The 21471-nt window shown below is 44.6% G+C and overlaps 1 protein-coding gene across 1 annotated transcript in view; it reads left to right on the top strand.

The window, feature by feature from the left end:
* Positions 1-21471, top strand: part of HTR4 (5-hydroxytryptamine receptor 4) — a gene marked incomplete at both ends in the record, with an annotated part of 122412 nt that overhangs the window by 58205 nt on the left and 42736 nt on the right. Inside the window, 3 exon segments of the mRNA XM_084295407.1 lie at positions 440-640; positions 14898-15051; positions 15708-16276. Of these exon segments, the coding sequence (XP_084151533.1) occupies positions 440-640; positions 14898-15051; positions 15708-16276 (924 nt within the window).

Genomic DNA, 21471 nt, shown 5'->3' on the forward strand with positions numbered 1-21471 from the left:
TAATGGATTTAATTCTATTTTATTGTTATGATTTAAAAAGTACTCTTCAAGTTAAAATTATAGCTTCGGTCTCGATTCTTCTCAGTGCTTTCTGGAAGGATTTTGTCAATTTACAAGTTAAAATAAAATCCCCCTCCTCGCCACCAAACTCTCCAGTGCAAGCTGTGAGACTGAGCCAGAGGCAAAGGCCTGCAGGTATCTATTTACCTCTTACATGTGAGCAGGAAAATGTGTTTACACAGGGGAGACAGGTTGTTTAGGTGTAAAAAACAGGAACAAGCTAGGCATGACAATACATGTATAAAGTGGGAAATTTGTTAGACAGGACCTTTCTACATATATATGATGGAGCAATTTGGACCCAACCACAAGCTGAATTCTCTGTCTACATGTAGAGGATGCTTCATTGAAGCTGTTCATTTTGTTATCTGTCTTGCAGGAAAATCAAGACCAATTATTTCATTGTTTCCCTTGCCTTTGCGGACCTGCTGGTGTCAGTGCTGGTGATGCCATTTGGAGCCATCGAGCTAGTTCAGGACAACTGGATCTATGGAGAGATGTTCTGCCTTGTTCGGACATCTCTCGATGTCCTTCTCACCACAGCATCAATCCTGCACCTGTGCTGTATCTCACTGGACAGGTATGAGCAGAGCAGCAGAGAAAATCATGTTTGCTTCAAGTTTTTTCAGTGTTGTTGCTTATCTGCAGTAGCCAAAGGGTGAGCATGAGCCTGCTGGGTACCATGCAGCAACAAATCTCTCTTGGTAGCTCTTTTTGGAGAGAGCTGACTGAATCCTCACCAGTGTAGGAAGACTTTGAAGGGAATGAGATTATTGTTGATAAAACAAGCTAGGTTCTCGGCCAGTTCCTGGCACAGCTTTGTTTGTGTTATTGTTCAGACGTGCTACGGATTCTCCTTCAAGGTAAAGAAAAGACATCCGTAAAGATGCGTCTGCAGGAAAGATATGCAAGATCTGCACCAGGAGGTGCATCTTGCACAGGTCGCTGTATTTGCAGGGGAAGTGCTGCTCATGGCCAGGGGCTGTGGGGAAGGCTGGGCTGGTGATCAGCTCGCTGTGCACCCAGGGACTGAGGCACTAAACTCTGGCTTTCTCTCTTATCAAAAAGTGTTTGACAAATCTTTCAAGTGCTATCAGAACTGTTTTTCCTGCTGTTAGTCAGACAAACACCCATATTACTAAATGACACATTTTGACATATATTAATAGGTTATATAGAGAAAGACTTAGAAAGCAAGCCCCCGCCCCCAAATTTTATAAACTTTTTTAGCTAAGACATCCATTTGCACATCTTCACTAGTGACGGCTAACAAGGAGGTAAGTAAAGCTGTTGAAAAGGTACATAGGCTTTGTGGGAGATTCTAAAAACTTTATTTTAAACTTTTCTTGAAAAATGAAAGTGAAGCCAAAATCCTAAAGAAATCACAGCAAACAGTTTTGTTTTACTGATGTCTGCAATGTTTTGAGGTAAACTATAGACCTTTTCAACTTTAAAACAAACCTTACAGAATAGCAAGCATTTTTCAGTCTAAATACTTAAAACATTTTGACCAGCTGTTCTAACAGGCAATATTTAGAGTCTTCAGTTGCTTTCTGTGCAGATATTTCAATACCTTTAAAAATACCATTACTTAGCATTACTAATATGGCTAAAATAACCATAATCATTCTCATCATCATGACAACTGGTATTTAAATAACATCTTTCATCCAAAGTGTCTGTACTCAGCCAGGCTTCAAAAGATAGTTGATTAACTTCTCCACTGATTGGCAGAACTCCTTTTGTGTGGGAGGCAGGGGCACCACCACGTAAAGTAGCGCACCCAGATAGGAGCTGATGTGCAATAGCTGTGGTGTGTTTCTGTAGCTGGAAGTTTAGATGGCTGGAACGCAAATGAGGAGCTCATTATCTTAAAAATATTGACAAATTGCCACTTTGAGCCAATTACCAGTAAAGCAGATGTGAGGATGTGGACTCGTTATTTAAAATCATGGAGTTTGATTCTTCAGGCCCTTAAGTAACATCAGGGGGTTGTGCAGAAGGAGGACACAAAGGGAATATATTAATGCCACCTTCCAAGGGGCAGGGACTCCATGTGGGGTCTGTAGAAAAGAAATTTCCCCCTCCTCCTGCAGATGCCCCCCTCTTGCAGCCCCCCAACACCTGGTGAGCTCCCACGTCTGCTGTCCCCACTGGTCCCCCTGCTGTTAGGACAGCCTTGCTGGGTGTCCAAGGGTGGGGAGACTGCCCCAGATTGTGGCTGTCAATGTGCGTGGTGTGGAGGTGGGGATCCGGGGACACAGAAGAGGCATGGCAGCTTTACACAGGAAGATTTGCTCTTTGTACACAGAGCAGAGGCAGAGTTTGTAAACATGCAGCTCAGCAGAATGAGCTGAAACTGGAAATACATTTAAAAAAAATAAATGAGATGGGTTAGATTACTGAATAAAACATTCAGAGCAGAGTGGGAACACCTGGACAGGACAACATGTTTCTCTTCCACCCTCTCCTGTTCTCTGGCCCGGGGAGCCTTGCATGCTCTCTGCCGCATGCAGAGCTGCTCTTGCGAAGGGTGCGAGAGAAATCCCCCAAAACCTGCCACACCCCCAGTATTGGCCATATTAGACTAAACAGCAGTCAAATGGCTTGAAGAGAAGCAGAAGGTGAATTCATTGCTCACTGATGAGCATGCTGAAAGCCTCTGTGAGCCCAGGTATGAGGAAACAGAGCTACACTGCCTGTGATTCAGAAACACGGCAGCAATTTTGAACAGCTGACAAACCTGAAGTTGCCAGATGTTAGGGAATTTTTTCAGGGCACACAAATGCTCTTTCTCTTTCGTGTGTGTTTACCATAAGTGTGCTGTTCTTTGCTCTCGGACTGAGGAAGGGAAAAAGCTTTCCATGCTGGTGGCTGGACGCAGCCTGACATGGGTAATTATCGCAGCCCTTATTGTTCACTTAGTGCTTTCACATTGAGGATGGTGCCTCTGCAGACCAGCTGCATGGCTGATCTAAATTTTAGGTAATTCCCTGGTATCACGTTTTTCTTGTTTTTCTTAAGTGCTTGTTAGAGCCACGAGCATCACACACACACAGCACCATTAGCAGAGCACTAGCAGCAACATCCCCAAGCCAGGCTGCTCCTCTCCAAAGGCACTTGAATGTGCCATAGGCACTTTCCTCTGCTCTCTGATCTCTCTCTAATAACACCTCTCCTAGCCAGTAAATCCAGCTCTAGAAGTTCATATAGGGTGCTATTTTGACTCCATAGGTAACCATTTGGAGCTTCACCTGATGTGAAAGAAGACAGGATATCATCTCAGACTTTTCAAAAGATAAATTATTTCTCCCAGTACTAGAAGGCAAGCTGGGCCTGTGTCTGCTGGCAGTGAGTGTCAGCTGAAAGAAAGCCCAGGACCTCCCTGTCTCATCTGAAAAGGAGAGCCCCAAAGCAACCACATGGCTTTCACCATCTTCTGTTAGATCAGACCCCTCAGTGTGAGTCTGATTCAGTCTCAAGACTGGGGGCTCTTGGGTTATCCCAGGACTAAATGCCAAGCTTAGAGCACCCACCTTGAGAAGATGCAGGTGCCTTTCACTGACATGAGACATGATGGGGTCTTTCCCTTCACCTCCCAGAGGAGGCATTTGGGTGGAAGAAGACGGAGAATGCAGACAGTTTGATTTTGTCCTTTGCCACCTGCCTAAGGATGTGCTGCAGTCTCTTTGCTGCACTGTGAGGCACGTTGTGCTTGTGCTGTGTCCTACCTCAGGTAACCTGGAGCTGGTGCCAGTCCCTCTCCACTCCTGTGTCCTTTACATAGACATTGTTCTCCTTTGGCTGCCATGAAGCTGGCTGCTGTTCCAAACCTTGGCAAGCAGCACAACAGGGATTATTTACAACTCCTGGGTAGAGTGGTGGGTGCAAAATAACAGGTTAATTTTCTATACGAAAAGGAGGCTAAAGCCCACCTTTTATATATGGCCTTTTCTCCTTGGCAGTGTGCCTCCCCCTTGCTGTGACTGTCTGGGCAGCATCACCTCCAGCTTTGTTTGATCTGTGGGTCTCCTGAGAAGGGCAAGGAGAAAATTTCTACCTTACTTCACTTCTGTACTAGACAGCAAAAGGGAAAGCAGCCAAGCTTCAGTTATATTTGAATAGATACCAGTACCAAAAGTTTCTAAATTCCACCTATTTCTTGAGCACTTTGCCAAAATCCTCCTCCTTTCACAGACTGAACTGAAAAATTTATGGTTTTCCTGGTGCGTATTAACTAAAACATCGGTAGCTGACAGCAGTCTAACAGCAATAAATGACTTGACAGAGAGCCATCCCATAACCCAAGTGAGCACCCAACACGTGCTACTAACAGCTATGATTTAACACAGTGACAAAAGCCACCTGATTTCCAACTGCTGGGCTAAAGTTTTCTTCTTCTGGGGCTTGGGCTACAGGCTTTCAAAGCAAATCTCTCATTTACCTTGTGTATATATGAACTGAGATTTGAAAACCCAGTTTAATTTTTGCAGCACTCTGTGACCTTCTCCAGGCAGCTTTCAGATCAGCTCGAAATACTCCCTCTGATGTGAGTAAGAGCCACATGTCTTTCTTTTTCCCTCTCATCTGCATATCCTCACACTTTAATGGTTGCTGGCAGATACTTGGATTTCTGTGGCAGTTTTGTGGTGGTTTGTGGCTGTTTTCCCCAGTGATGACTGATCCCAGAACAGTGTTAGGAGCACTGAGAAGACCAGAGCAGGTAGATGAGTGCCGGTGCAGGGGGGATGACTCAGCCCATCCTTGACCTTTCTTCATCACCACTGCTCACCACTCCTGGCAGACGGCTTTGGGGGAGCGCAGACAGCACGGCTGCCTCCACCGTGCTTTATTTCGTGTTTGCTAGCTGTTGCCCTTCTGTTCATTCAGACTTTAATGGAGCATGTTTTTTTCTAGCTGGTGTTTTTTCTGTGATTCATATATTTCCTGCCTTCTGTTTTATTTCAGGGCATACACTTATTTTTTTTTTTTTTTTAAGAAAGCTTTGTGGTTATTCTAAATCCCGGAACTCAGTTTGGAAAGTCATTCTGTTCAACATTTGTTGAAAGTGTTGCTTGAAAGAGCTTTAGCTGATAACATCTTGTATCTATTTCATTACCGGGTCTGAAGAAAAGGATTCAGATTTGAATTCTCAAAGGCATTCAACAGGATTTTGAGAAAACCTGGAGAAATCACGACATGAACAGGGTGAATCGATGTTACCAGTGAGACACAGGGAGCAAAGTACTGCCAAGCCTTAGGGAAGCTCAGTGTGATCTGAAAACATGTTTCTCCAAGGTGTCAGAGGTACCTCAGTGCTCACTGAATCCAAATCTTGCTGTCACTGGATTATACTTTTTCATTATCTTTTTGGTGTTCTAGTATAAAAGAAAAATTTGGCCTTGAATTTTTTATTTATTGCACGTTTTATGCATACCTATCTATTCTTTGTGCCTATGCAATAAAAATAATTGCACTGCATATAAACAGACCAGGAAGCTATGATAGAGTCTCCAAATACCGTTAACCTGCCAGGAAGGCAATTTTCTTCTCCAGTATTTGCAATACAATTTTGGGGGAAAAAAAGGGAAACAAATAGGTCCTGTGACCACATCCTCCAGCTCTCCTGGCTGCAGCCCAGGCAGCAAAGCTGTCCTCCAGGCCTGCATCTCTGCTGGGCAATACATCTACTGCTCACCTGCAGTGCTAGAAGCATTTGTTGAGCTGCTATGTAACATGCAACAAAACAGACCTAGCCATGTGTTTGTGTAGTCAGAGCTCATCTTACAGGAATCCAAACATACCGCATGATCACTGCTAAATAAAGGCTAAAGCTAAGCAGATGTATCCAAAGAGTGTTGGAGCACCAGAGTGACAGATGCTTGTTGCACTATTTACAAACATTAATTAACATTAATGTACTGTTTAGACATCAAAATAGCACAATCCCTTGAGAAAAGTGATGTTTTAGAGCCTGAAAATTCCTGAGTGCCTCAGAGTTGGATCAGGGGGCGTGGCTTGCCCTGCTGCGGGGGCATTTGGTCCTCGCAAGGACAGGGAGAAAGCAGCTGCACCCAGCTGTGCTCTGCGAGGCATCTGCTGGCTGGCAAGCAGGGGCACGAGGAGACTCCTTGGGCTTTAAATAGCTACTGCAAAGTAATGATTAGACACTCAGCACTCTGCCTCAGTGACACAAGTGCCTGCTATAATGTTGAACCAGGCTGTGAATCCCCCTTATCCCTTTGAGTTGTAAAGGTGCCCGGTCTTCTACAATTGCTCAGGAGGAGTAGGGAAGAGACAGCACAGGAAGGGGATGAGCTGCAGCTGTGCAGGACTGGGACATGACGTACAGCTGCAGGGTATCCCCATCGGCATGTGGCTTGGAGAGAAAGCTAGCACAGGAGCTGCAGAATTCAGGCTGGAGAGCATTATGAGAAATAATAGAGCAGATGGTCATAGCATAGCCTGAGGCAAGCACTGTCCTTTATTAATCTCTACAAATCCTCTAGAAATATGGAAATTTATTTCACCACCATTGCTGCCAATAACCCTGCACACACACCAATCTGCACAGGGACCATGGAGGAGCCTTCCATCTCCGTTTGGCAACATACGTTTGTTTGTATTACTAGCTAAATTTATCCAGTTCCAATTAACTGTTCTCTTTAGCATTTTTCTCAGTGTAATTATCTCAACACCAGCAGGCCGTTGTTTTTCTAATAAGAATTTAATTTTGTTAGATATAATCATTTTAGGACATTTTTCTTCTGGACCAGCAATGTATAACTTTGTTCTATTTGGCACAGTCAGACACCATGGCTTATTTGCTCAATGGGAAAAAGGAAAAGAGAAAGAGCTGCTCTCTCCACAAATAAAGTAAAAATCTATTTATGTGGAGGCCAGAATCTGGTTTCATGGAAATAACAGCAAAGCCAGTATCACAGAATCACAGAATGACTCAGGTTGAAAGGGACCTTGAACATCACCCAGTTCCAACCCACCTACCACAGACAGGGATGCCACCCACTAGATCAAGTTGCCCAGGGCCTCATCCAGCCTGGTCCTGAACACCCCCAGGGTTGGGGCATCCACAGCCTCTCTGGGCAACCTCTTCCAGTGCCCTCTGAGTGAGGAATTTTCTCCTAACCTCTAATTTCAATCTCCCCTCTTTTAGTTTGAAACCATTCCCCCTTGTCCTGTCATCATCTGATTGAGCAGAGTCACTCTCCAGTAGCACTGTTTTAATTTCGCACACGCACAAAAAAATTGAAATTCTAGCTCTCTAGACTTCCTAATTTTGTTGGGGTTCAGCTGAAGACTTTGGCCCTCTCTGGGTTGACTGGGGGAGAGGAGGAATGTGCAAAACCCTGCTTGGATTTGCTTTTGTTACTCACGCCAGAGTAGAACTCCAAAAGACAAAGAAGAGGGCTTTCCCAACTAGGCTCATCATTATGTAGCTTGTGTCCCACGAAGAGAAGAAATTCCTCTGTTCTAAAATGCACATCCCTGCCACCTGCAAGAGTTTGCCACTCGTTCAGCTCAGCATCTTCAGTATCTGAGCTCGCTGCAGGCCACCCTCTTTGCTTTCTGATAGACTCTTTAAGAAGGTTAAAAAAGTAATCAGTGAGAGAATTCAGTAAATTTTCCTTGGCTCATTTTTGCCTCAGTGCTGCTAAAACATATGGCATGTGTATCACTTAATACATGCGCGTGACACCACGTGGATTTATGTGGGCCACCCACATGGCCCAGGCTGTTTGGTAAAGGTGGGTGTGTATTTGTCTGTCTGGAATATCTAAGGAGCTGCTTTCAGGGTAGTGTCTACATACCCATAGCACAAACTGAATTGTATTGCAAACCAAGCAGATACTTTTTTTTTTTTTTTTTTTTTTTTTTTTTTTTTTTTTTTCCCGAAGGGAAGGAATAATCTAATGCAGTAATTAGGTTTCTGTAGTGCCCAGAAGGTAAGGAGAGAGCAGCAGTGGTAAGAGCATCACTTATCTTGAAGAGTGAGGACTCCAGGAGTGCTCTCTGGAGATGTGCCCAGGACAGCTTGCTCACTGCCATGGGCCTGAGGAGGAGCTTGGACATCCAGGCTAATGGGGGACAGTGCTTCTCTTTAAGCACAGAAACTGGGGTTTATAATGTTACTGGCCCAACTGGTTATAGAGATCCTTGGACCTTTGATTTCAGTCTTGACCACGGATCCTGGACACAACTTGAGTCTCATCGTGCTGGTGCTTGATGAGTATGCAGGTAGTCACTGCCACAAATAGCTACCCCTGCTGTAGATCACAGCTACATTGTGCTGCTGTCAGCCCTAGGTCAGGATTGTACTGAGATGCCATGCTGTTTCTCAGTCCTTCTGCTTGCCTTTCTTGTCTCCAACAACATAGGCACTATAAATTTGTGGTAAACACGTGTCATCACTTGAAAGTTCATGTGATCTTCAAAAATCTTTTTTTTTTTTTTCTCTATTTTTTTTTTCTCTATTTTTTTTTTTCACTGGAGAACGGGCAGGGTGTGATACAAAGAGCGTGCATATGTTTGTGTGTGTATACACAGGATCCTCCATACAGGCAGAGGCACCAACAAACACCCATGATTTACAGCACTTACATTTCCATGAAAGCATTGGACCTACACAACAGATTCAGAATTCAGTCATACAAGGCAAGAATGTAACCGAGGTTCATTTTCGGTCTATTTTCTCTTTGGCTTCACAGCTTCCCTCCTGTCTTCACATATACACAAGTTTAACATTAGACAAGCTGTCCATGATCCTGCTGCTGAGGAATGTGATATTATGCCTTCTCTGCATGATGCGTTGAAGGTTGTTAGGTACAAATCTGTTGCTGGTGTACAGTTCATTGTGCATTTATAAATGATTTTTGGGAGCACTGATCAAAAAGAGGAGCTCACCAGCAGGCAAAATGCAAGTCCTGTTGGGAAAAGGAAAAAATATTCTGCTCTTACAGCAGTTGGAAATTGTGTATATGTGGCTCCCCTGTGGGGCACTGAACACAGAGTTTTTTTATAGCTTTTATGCGCATAATGGAGGTGCACTTGCATCCCCTCTGAGTTAATGACGCAATTTGTAGCAGATGAGGTTCACTTTTGGGAATCGATCTACTTGGTACTAATCAGTCCCTCCCAAATTCATTTCCCTGGAAGACCAGGGACAATCACATATATGCTCCTCGAGACAGAGTTTGGCCACTGTACTGTTCTGCAGAGCCACTGAAGGACCACGGGCAGGTCACAAATGCTTGGTAGCCAAACATATCTGCAATGACCGTCAGAGCTGTAAGTAAGGCCGCAGAGCTATTTTGTTCTGCATGAGCCATCTGTAAAATGTTAGTTCTTGATTCATTCACATGTGGTAAATGCCTGGTATGGGAAAGGAAAAATATTATAATAACCTTTGCTTTGTGGGGCTTCTTGGAAGATCTACAATTTCAGGAAGGGATCCGTGTATTTCCCCTTCAGCTGAGAATGTCAAAATAGAGATAGAAGAGAGGATGTTCTGCACCTACTACCTGCTGTAGGCAACAGGGAAGTTAACATTTCCAGGGAACTGCAGAAGCATGGGTCTTGGCTGATAATAGTAAGAATTAATATTTAACTAAACTTGGACATTGTATTAATCATGTATATGTGTATTGCATTTTATATTCATCCATCACATTGTCATAAGCAATACCTAATAAATATTCTTTATGAGCACAGGAAAACAGCTCTAGCTTGAAAGGAAGCAGAAATGTAGAATAAGAAAATGTCTTTATTTCAGCTTTTGACTAAAACTATTGATAATCTTAGAGATGTAATTACTTTTCTCTCAGTGAATAAATAGCTGCTTAAATGTCCGAACGATTGCATACATCAGATCATTGGCTACTGCAAAAATTGTGTGACTTCAGTGACTTTGTTAACATGCATGGATTTCTATTATCTGACTTTGAACCACTGAGCAGAAGTTCCGCTAAGCTACAGGCAACCAGCTGTGTGCTTCTCTGCCTCACCATCAGCAAAATTATCACCCATGTCTGGATTGCAGGACCTTATTGCTGATAACAGCATGGGGACAGGAGGAACCCAGCTCGCCTTTCTGAATACAAGGGGAGTCACAGTAGCAGCAGTTAGAAAAACAGAACAAAACAAAACAAAAAAAGAAAAAAAAAAACACCATATAATCTTTTGACATGTAAGTGGAATAAAATTGCTGCTGAATCACTGGGAGGGAAAAAATATGAGAGCTTAAGATGTCATTTTTACAGGCATATTTTTTACTCTAATGGCCTTTAATAGCATGTACAAGTCAGTGTAATGCTGTCAGCTGCATCAGGGATAGAAGTACAGAAATGAAATAACTTGAACTGCTTCAAAGAATTGTTTTCCTGCTGTAGTTAATTAGTAATGTGTCATGTTGTTGCTTTTCTGTTTGCTGATTTAACTTCTGAAATAGTAGTTGGTGTGTTGGCCATTCTCTCCCATTTATTTGGTGAATTTCTCTTTTTGCGCTTTCTGCAAGTAAGTGTAGTTTCTTGAGACTTGCAGCAACTTGCTCTCAGAAATGTCACAGGAATCCTTTGATGTCCAGCACTGGGTAGTACTTTGCAGTGGGTGTCTCTCAGACAGTAAACAAATAAATATGTCAGGTATAATTCCCTTGTGTCTAGAGCCAAAAGTGCAGTTTCACATAATGCCAAGAGAAGCACTGTCTGTCTGAATAAGCAGTCAAATGCATTACTGAAAATACCTGTTTGGATTCAAAGGTCGGTTTGTTTCCTTGGGGAAGGAAATCTGGAGAACACTGGGAAATCCAAACTCAATAAGCTCTGCTAATATAAGACGAGGTTACGCAAGCACATTTTGGCTGTCATGAGGAGGGTAATTATCCTAGGAACAAAGACATATTTATTCTATTCTCTGAAATCATTTAGTTGTTAAAATTTGACCATACTGATAGACTCAAAAAAAGGAGCTGTAGGGGTCCCAGATCCATCCCCCCCTCTCAAAACAGGGCCAAACTCAAACCAAAATCTCTGGTTTTAATCGGGTCACTCAGGCTCCTATTCAGTTCAGTTTTACATACCTTCAAGGCGGGACAACCTCACTTGTTCAAATCGTCACCCACTGAAGGCAAGCTCCAAAACTAAGCAAATCCTGTTCCTGTAAATTATTCCTCTTCTTCTTCCTTGTGCTGCTGGAGAGATGTTGGGAACATGTTAGGACCATGTCAGTGAACACAGGAATTGGATCCACCAACTGCCATGGGAGTTAGCATTACTCCATGAGAGCAATATTTCAGGCAGTGCCCTGAAAGAACAGTTACTGTCAAATATACTGTTCCTTTGAAAGTGAAACCTTTCAGAGGAACAGGCTGATTTTCATGCACACAGAAAACCAGAAGAGAATATATAAATGATCAAATTGAAAGAGTTGAATGCTTGCTTCAACATTTTTCCCCTGTGACATTTTGAATCTTGTTTCAAAGAGATTTAAAAAAAGAAAGTTTTCTTTTGACACTTTGATTTTATTTCAACCCCTTGTGTAGAATATATCATCTCATTTTATCAAAATAAAGCAATTTAGTTGACTCCACATGACTTTTTAAAAATTTATTAAGAAAATTTGGAAATTTTTAGTGTTTTTTTTTTCTGCCTGTTTAGCACAAAATTTTCTCTTCCCATTCAACTCTTGATGAAATAAATTGTGCACCTCAAGGACATCTATTTTATACATATGCATAAACCGTGTATATTTGTCCATTTCCATATCTCTTATTTTAACGTGCTGCTTGCACTTAGAAGTTCTCACAGGCTCCACTTCAGGTCAGTGGTCAAACTTCAGTGTGTGTTTGCTAATTTAATGTCTCTAATTTATTATTTTGCTGGCCTCATAAAATAGACTGTTATAGACTTTAAAAATTGAAGATTGACTTTAAAAAAAGGCTGTGGATGTGGTCTACCTTGACTTCAGTAAGGCTTTTGACACCATTCCCTACAACATTCTCCTCAAGAAGCTGGCTGCTTATGGCTTGGACTGGTGTACATTTTGTTGGGTTAAAAACTGGCTGGATATCTGGGCCCAAAGAGTTGTGGTGAATGGAGTTAAATCCAACTGGAGGCCGGTCACTAGTGGCGTCCCCCAGGGCTGGGTACTGGGGCCAGTCCTCTTTAATATCTTTATCAATGATCTGGAAAGCTGCCTGGCAGAGAAGGACGTGGGAGTATTGGTGGATAGTTGGCTGAATATGAGCCAGCAGTGTGCTCAGGTGGCTAAGAAGGCCAACGGCATCCTGGCTTGTATAAGAAGCAGTGTGGCCAGCAGGTCTAGGGAAGTGATTGTCACCCTGTACTCGGCTCTGGTGAGGCCGCACCTTGAGTACTGTGTTCAGTTTTGGGCCCCTCACTACAAGAAGGACACGGAGGTGCTCGAGAGAGTCCAGAGAAGGGTGACGAAGCTGGTGAGGGGTCTGGAGAACAAGTCCTACAAGGAGCGGCTGAGGGAGCTGGGATAGCTCAGCCTGGAAAAGAGGAGGCTCAGGGGCGACCTTATTGCTCTCTACAGGTACATTAAAGGAGGCTGTAGTGAGGTGGGGGTTGGTCTGTTCTCCCATGTGCCTGGTGACAGGACAAGGGGGAACGGGCTAAAGTTGCACCAGGGGTGTTTTAGGTTGGATATTAGGAAAAACTTCTTTACCAAGAGGGTTGTTAGGCATTGGAATGGGCTGCTCAGGGAAGTGGTGGAGTCACCATCCCTGGAGGTCTTTAAAAGACATTTAGATGTAGAGCTTAGTGATATGGTTTAGTGGAGGACTTGTTAGTGTTAGGTCAGAGGTTAAACTAGTTGATCTTGGAGGTCTCTTCCAACCTAGATGATTCTGTGGTTCTGTGATTTATTCCCTTTATAAATAGTTGTTGAAACAATGGCCACTACTTCAATGCAGTGCTTATGTCCTACAGGTACACAGATGGGTGCCACATTGCAGATTGTCTGTGCTTACCAAATGTGGGAACTACATCTACCAGACAACCATTATTAATTCACTAAGAAAATATACCCATCAGGCCCATAGCTGAATTATATATTTAGTTATTTAGAAAAGATGAGAATTCATGGGCACTTTTGGTATCACTGATGTACCAGCTGTGCCAGGTGAAAATGCCAGAAGCCTAGTGAGGGACATTTGTAGGATAACCTGAGAGGCATTTCTGCTGGTCCTGGTGTTGGCCGAGCAGGACTGGGCTAACCACTGCACTTGTCCTTCTTAACAGTTTCTATTTTCTGCAGCAGATCACCTGTGCTGTGGAGTCTAAGCAGTAGTTTCCAACTACCTATAGAGACATCTTCTCAGTTCTGAACTGCAGGATCCCTGGAGACTTTTAAAAGGAAGTTGAAAATGTTCTCAGTTTCACAATTAGAGTGAGACCTGCATTGGTTGTTAAGAGATTTTAATGCTGCTTTATGGGCTGAATTATTAAACATTTTGCATAAAAAGGCTCTTTCATAAATATCCTTGTTATATATTACTTGGTATGGTCATGAAAAAAATGCTTGAAGTTCTGTAATTGAGTGTTTATGTTACTTCCTATCAATTATCTGGATCAAATGGTAGTTCAGGGACATACCTAAACTTGTAACTGGGGTATAGTGCCTTTGCAGAATGGCCATCTTCCCAGTCTGCCGTATTAGGTTTCTGTCCTGACTCCACTGCTTTACACTCAGCCCTAGTCTTTCCCGCTCTGTCGTGTTGAAATCAAAGAGACTACAGGTCTGCTACAGCAAGGAGATTGGTTGGAACAGGGGATTGAAAGCCAAGGGCATTTCGTGGCTCTGCTGTGGAAGCCTCTGGACCCCAGCAGTCTGAGCAGTGGGGACGTCAGTACTGGCATTCCTCTGCAAAGTACGCTGAAATCCTCTGAAGTTTGAAAATATTTCATTCAGAACCTGAAACAGACTGTCAGGTCAGGGCCACCAGGAATCTGCAATAGAATTTTATGGTTGCTGACCTGCTATGCCTATGGGCATTTCTTCTTAGTCTCTTATTTTGGTCTACTTATTTTTTTGTCTCTTGGAGAAGACATTACCAGTTCAAAGCTGGTTATATTAAGAGCAGGAGTCTATGTTATTGTGAATACGTTGGATGGACTGGGAGAAGAAGGAGAGAACAGGGCAATTCCCCTCAGTGGGGAAAAGACTGGAAGCCCTGGGCAGACATTTGTGCTGTCCTTGTGGCAGAATGTTAAAGCATGGCCAGGCAAGAGGTGTTTACAGGGAGGTAGAAAAGGGATTTGTTTATTACTTACTTTTACAGATATTTTCACAGCTTTGAAACACTTTGTTAATTTGCAACAACAGCCTTTGCAGTCTTGTCAAAATAAATGTCCATTACAGTTAGGAAAACCCCAACATTTACTCAGTTATGGCTAAATAGAAGGAAGGTGAACTCATTCGTTGTGGTAAGGAGGGTGCAGACAGCTTTGTGACTAAGTGCAGGAGGAGAGAAGGGCTGAATGGGAGGTCACTCGCTTGCTCCATGACTTTAGACAAACCACAGCATTAATCTATGCCTTGTTTTCCCTACCTGGAAAATTAGAAAATATTGCCTTTTCCCTGCAAGGGACTATGAAACCTTATTTACTCATGCTATGAAAATACCCTGAGCTCCTTGTGTAAGAGGCAGTCAATAGAAATAGACTATAGAATCTTTTTTTTCCCCTCTGTTTTGAAAGGCAGGAGAAACAAGCTGGAGAAAAAGCTTTACAGTTTTATTTCTAGAAGACCTGAAAGTCTCCTTCAGTGATGGTGCTTCTCTCGCTTCCTCCTTGCAGGTACTATGCTATTTGCTGCCAGCCACTGGTTTACAGGAACAAGATGACTCCATTGCGCATTGCTGTAATGCTTGGAGGCTGCTGGGTAATCCCAACATTTATTTCTTTCCTCCCAATCATGCAAGGCTGGAATAGCATTGGCATCATTGATCTGGTGAGTAATTTAGGAGATACACTGACTTGATACCAAATATATTCCCTGCTGTATATACTTCTTTAAAAAGGAATATGCAAAGAAAAGACAGCAATAGAGGCTAAAGGAGAAGTCCTTGTTATTGAAGCAAAGGGCTTGCCGAATTTCTGGAATTTCTCTTTATAGGGATTTTCAAGGCTGCTGCCTACTGCCCCATGCCTAGAGCAGCCCCTGTCTGCTAAGTTATTAGCCTAGCCCCATCCCCACCCATCTGGCCTGTGCCACTTGGCCAGATGAAATGTGCATCCTTGGTGCAAAAGCATGTCCTGATGGACAGAGCAGTGAGCACTGCAAAAAAGCACAGCACAAAGTGAAGTTATTCCCCTTCACAGAGTATGAACTGGGCTATTAGGCTGATTTTCAGCAGCCAGGTTGAGGCATGCTCCAGGACACTGGAGCTGCACATGGGCTGGTTCCACAAACCTCAGGACCATCAGAGCCTGAGGTGTAAGCATAGTGGGGAGAGGCAGCAGTGGTAAGGCATATGGGAGAGGCAAGGGAGGAGAGAGAATAGGAAAGTGGTGGTAGAGCATCCTGACAAACAGACTGCTGATGGCAGAGGAGCAGCACTGAATCTCTTCCATTCTTTGTCCTTCTCCTTTCTCCCCCTGCCCCAGATCCAGCAAAGGCAGTTCAACAAGGCTTCCAACTCCACCTACTGCATATTCATGGTCAACAAGCCATACGCCATTACCTGCTCTGTGGTGGCCTTCTACATTCCCTTCCTCCTGATGGTGCTGGCCTACTACCGCATCTACATCACCGCCAGGGAGCACGCCTACCAGATCCGGGTGCTGCAGCGCGCGGGGACCCCCGCTGACGGTCGGCAGCACCCCCCGGATCAGCACAGCACGCACCGCATGAAGACTGAGACCAAAGCTGCCAAGACCCTGTGCATCATCATGGGGTGCTTCTGCCTGTGCTGGGCCCCCTTCTTTGTCACAAACATAGTGGACCCTTTCATAAACTACACGGTGCCGGGGAAGCTGTGGACAGCTTTTCTGTGGCTGGGCTACATCAATTCAGGGTTGAACCCCTTCCTCTACGCCTTCCTGAACAAGTCTTTCAGACGTGCCTTCCTCATCATCCTGTGCTGTGGTGATGAGCGATACCGAAGGCCTTCTATCTTGGGGCAGACGGTCCCCTGTTCCACCACCACGATAAACGGATCGACTCATGTGCTAAGGTGAGTTCTCAGCTGCTGCAAAATAGCTTGAGTCACTAGAAAGAGTACTTCTCCTGAGATTTCTTAAAGGAGTGATTTTGTGTTGCATTTGAAATATCTGATGGATTAACTGTTAAAAAAATAAAGGGGGTGTTGGGGGAATGAGAAGTGCACAGTAATCCTTAGGGTGCTCATACAACCTGGGTTTGTAGATACCTGATAGATGTTGGCATGTGCGGGTTCTCCAGAGGAATGTTCAGGAAATATTTGGGGGAAGGCAGAAGATATGCATGCATTTGGGATGCATGCTGCTGCATCCTGTTGTTGCTTTGTCTGAGATGAACTCGATCACACAGGGAGCACTCTGGGGGAAGCTGCCTACTCCCTTTTCTCTAGCAAAGGGATTGAGATGCTCCCAATGGCACTTCTCAGGTTCTGTCTTTGTAGCCCCACCAGCTGGTGCTGCATCTCCTGAAGTAATGAATGGCAAAGGAGGATCTTACCCAAGTGCCCTGATGCTGCTGGGGCACTTCAGTGGCTCTCTGGGAGGAAGGGTACTTGCTATTTTGCTTTAGCAGCTCAGAAAATGCTGGGGTGTCTGCCCTTTACAGTAACTGAGCCAAAGCCTGGGGGCTCTCAGGATGCCTGCAGCACAGACAGGAGGTCAGCGTCCTGCTGGAACCGGACACTGGCCTTTGCAGCATGTCGTGGCTTTCGGCAGGAGTGGCAAATGGGGAAGGGCAGATGTTTTCTTTCTGAGCTTGTGGGGGCTGGTGCAGGGGAAAATTGGGCTGAGGCACCCATGTCTGCCAGCAGCCCCGGGCTCCTGCCATGTGCCACATGGGGCAGCTCCACACCAGGGCTGAGCCCCTCACTGCCTCCCCCCATGCAAGGCAGTGGTGTCTGGATCTGCAGTGTGCATCCCTCGTGGGCTACCAGACACAGTTCAGCTGGCTGGCAGTGTGGGGGCCCAGAGAATTTGAGCCCCCACCTCACACACCCATCCCTGGTTTTGTACCACATTGTTTATTGTGAGAGGAGGGCATGTGGGTCCCACATGGTGGGAGTGCAGAGGGGTTTGGAGGGCTCTGTGCTGGGACACATCCTCTGCTACCTTCTTACCAAGCATTGAGCAGAGCACTGGAGGAAGGGAGAAAGGAGCAATTATCTCCAGTAATATCAGAAAAAGCTACATTTTCTGAAAAACAAAAAACACTACTGGTGTTTTTGCACTAATGCCTAGAAGTGACTTTGTTCTGGTAGATGTAGTCATGGCTCCTCACTTCCAGATAAAGAGTCAGTAACTGTTTGTGTTCAGAGCTAAACCCATCTGGAGACAAGCTCAGACTTCCAGCAGAGTCTAATCTTCTCGTTTGCCCCCAGCTCCCTGCTGTATTGACCTCTGAAGTTTTGGAAGGTGTCTTGGTCTGTGTAACGGAAGGGAAACGGGGCAAGGCATCCCACAGCCCTGGGACAGGCCTCTCACACCTCTGAAGTCATGAAGGCCATTACAACATATATACAGCCCTCTGTCTGTGATGGGGGCATGGCACCATGCCACACGGAGCACATGCCTGTGTCGGAGCCATATGCCTGGGGATGAGGCAAACGCTCCTCAGCTGCGGGAGAGGGCAGGGGAGCGTGGCCTGTGCTGGGGAGCTGCAGGGGTGAGCGCTGGAAATGTGGCTGTGCATGGGGAGGAGGGAAGGGAGGGCTGGTGGGGGACTCCTGCTGGCCTAAAGACAAAGAAAGGGAGAATAACATCTATTTGGGCTAGCAAGTGCTGAAACAAGGTACTTCTTGTGAAGTAGATGCAGTGAAATGACAGGGAGCCTCTCTCAGGTGTGGGTTTCAGATGCAGCAGACAGCGAGCACATCAGCACCAAAGGTGAATTGCTTCAGCCCAGGCCCACGTTTGACCTCCGAATGTCACAGATGGCAATGCTGGTGCCTCCTCGTGTCTCAAAGATGTCTCACTGTGTTTGCTGTCTCGCTGTGACAGCTCCTTGTCCTGCCTGCGCTGTGCGGGGCTGGCAGGCCCAGGCCAGCTCTGCCCTGGGGACACCGGGCAGTGGAGATGTACTCCTGAGCGCTTTCCTCGAGTCTTGCTGAGTGTCCCCTGGTGCTGACAGACTCCTCATTTTGAAACCCTTTTAAACCATATGAACGTCCCTGAGGCCAAAGCAATTGTGAAGAGTCACCTCCCCTCCAAAGCTGGGGGGGCACAGTCTTGGCCACCCCAGCCAGCTGAGGTGGGCTGCACTAAGTGGTGGGTGCCACCCTGGAGTCAGGCTTCTCTCATTTCCACCTCATCCCTCCCACTCGTACGACTCAGCTTCCACCTACAAGTCCTCCAGGGAGATAGATAACAAGTTTGGGGACTGCCTGACCAGCTCGCGTGCCTTGCTGTAATCCTGTCAGTCTTGATGCGATAAACATTACAAAAGGCTCTGTAAGACCTAACTCTGTACAGGGCATTTTGTTCATTTCCGGGTTTTATGGGTACTTAAGAGTGGATGAACTCTCTTCAGTGTCCTACCACCACAAGCCACGTATCTCCTGCCTTTCCATGTCACTCCAGCTTGAACAGCAGAATGTGCTTGTGAGCTGCTGAGGGTTGAGGCTCAGCACATCAGTACTTCAGAGATCAATTATTTTCTGTTTTTCTCGGCTTTGGAACAAATGAGAAAAGTGTGACTTCTTCCCTTGGTGCAGGTTATGAACTGATGGTGCTGCAATTGTGAGGATTAAAGGAAAACTGACTAATTACGGTCTCTAGACAGTTACCCTCACATGGGGAATTTTGATTTCTTCAATGCTTCTCTTAAATGCAGAACAGTTTGAACTCGGCACAGATGGAAGAGAGATTCAGTGAGGCAGCTTCTCTCCCAGGTATAAAGCATATTTGCTTTGCTGTCTTGGAAATATAAGGGATTTCAGCAGCTGAAATATTGAAACCTTCCTGTATGTCTTGGCTTCATACCAGCCCAACTGAGAAGCGGCTCAGGGGCTGGACCCGGTTCACACGCGTCTTTTCCAACCTCGAAGTTTTATCTTCCTGACTAAGAGCTTCTGCACATGGGGAAGTTGAGCAAGGGGGGTGTTACAGCTGCGTTTTGTACCCCAACAGGGATAGAAGTGAAGAGAAGGACAGACCCTGTTCTGAACCCAGGGCAGCCTTCTGCCCCCAAAACCACAGAGATGTACAATTCTGTATTAAACTGACATGACTTGTTCAGCCACAAAGGGAGTCAGGAGTGGTGGGCAGTAGAACTTGAATTTCTAACTCCTCTTCATTTCCAGTCTTCACAAGATCTGAACATTCCTTCAGCTTTATCTGTCCAAACTGTTCTTTCTTCACTTGCAATCAACTCACTGCTGCTTTTGCAAGTGCAAAGAGTATGCTTGTCAATGCTAAAGATTAAATTCAGGCTCTTGTTCTTGGATATGTGTGATCTGTGAGAGTGCCTTCCAGGGACAAACTCATTTCTTCTTTTTTTTTCTTCTGAAAACTTCAGTGTTAAAATGTGCTTACATTCCTATTTTGGGATTTTTCACATTTATATTAGGAATGGGAAAAAAAGAAGGAGGAACAGAGCATGATAAAACATGGCAGTGAGAAGAGGCAGAATCCCTCAGCGCACACACAGACTGACAGACTGGTTAGGATACAGTTCTCATTCTTTCTTTAATTTATTTTTCAATTGATCTGTGAAGACTGTGATGCTCTGGAGGACCCAGGCTGAGAGAGACTTTGTACAGCACACCTGGGGCCAGATGCAAGCACAGTGGTGATGCAGACTGCAGTGGCTTGGCTGCTTGACCATGACAGGAGGGAGCCCACAACTGTCTGAACCCCACAGAAACCACCCTGCTTTTTCCCTAAATCATGAACCAGAAGATGGGGAAAGGATTTCACATCACCCATTTTGTTCTTGAACTCTCCATCAGCTGGTGTGAAAGACACCTGTTCCTTGGGCAGGGGAAGACACAGTGCAACATGATTTGGAGATGTCATGAACAGGAGACAAGATTTAGTTAGAGATGGATCTGTCTGTACAGTGGGCAAGAGTAGAATTAAATATTCATTCAGCTGTGAAAGAGGATTTTGACTTGCCTGTTTTCTGAGTTTGATTTCTGCAAGCATGGGAATTGACAGAATTGTGTTTTTTTTAGTGCCTGGACATTAACCTATCTCACTTCTGATGTGTACCACTAACTGCAAAATTCAAGCAGGGCACATGGAAAGGGTGAATTGAACTCTGCAGGTGTGGCTACAATCAGAAATTCGTGTCCTATTCATTTTTGATGGCTAAGATTGCAACTCACGTGTCACATAAAAAGGTTTGCTTCTCTGTTTGCAACACAAAATGTGTAATTCATTATAAATATTTGCAATTCATAGTTCTAATAACTTATGGTTTGGAAAATCACACATTTGAAGGACTTGGGAATCATTCTGAATTACAAGTGGATAGGAGAATTTACAATGCACTCTCAACTAACATATGGCAAAAATTAGTACAGTAATTCACTGCAGTAGATACGGGTTTCTGGACAACTGTAGCATGTGTTCGGTGCACAGTCCTGTACACCAGAAGAGTGAAAATGCCATAGTCATCTGAAAAATGCTGCCTCCCTCTTTAAACATATTGCTTGCATATCTTTTGTTATGCACAGACATTTAGTCAGAACAAAGCAGTGAACTCATGCCTTTGTGAATCATTCAACTCATACTGGACAAGACGATTGGAACCCAGCACAGCATTGCTTGAATTTTTGGATAAGACAAGTTCTGAAATTTTGCCACAGTGGAGAAGATGGCTTTGGGTAAAATATAGTTGAGCAATGATCAGAGCAGACAAATTCTGGAACGTTTGGGTCAAGGAGGTCACTTTTGTGCATTCCCCATTTCCTCCCAGAAGTGCACTGTTCAGCACAGTACAGTGTGCTAGTCTCTTCTGGGAAAGCTGTAGTGAGTGGTTTATTTGCTCCTTTTCTGTCACAGAGAGGCTTTCTCAAACAGGGCTGATGTTGATTTTATTTCTCCAAAGTAAAACACATCTTGATTTTCCTTTTGGAAGAGCCAAGAGAAACAAAGGGGGAAAACAAAAAAGCAGCATGCAGCTTGGGGGTCTGGAAGTTCATTGTCTTCATAAATACAGAATTAAATAAATAGCCCAATCAGCCCACACTGGTGTCAGCACTCTGAAGGT

Source organism: Netta rufina (genome assembly GCF_964035555.1).
Source record: "Netta rufina genome assembly, chromosome: 14".
NCBI classification, from domain to species: Eukaryota; Metazoa; Chordata; class Aves; order Anseriformes; family Anatidae; genus Netta; species Netta rufina.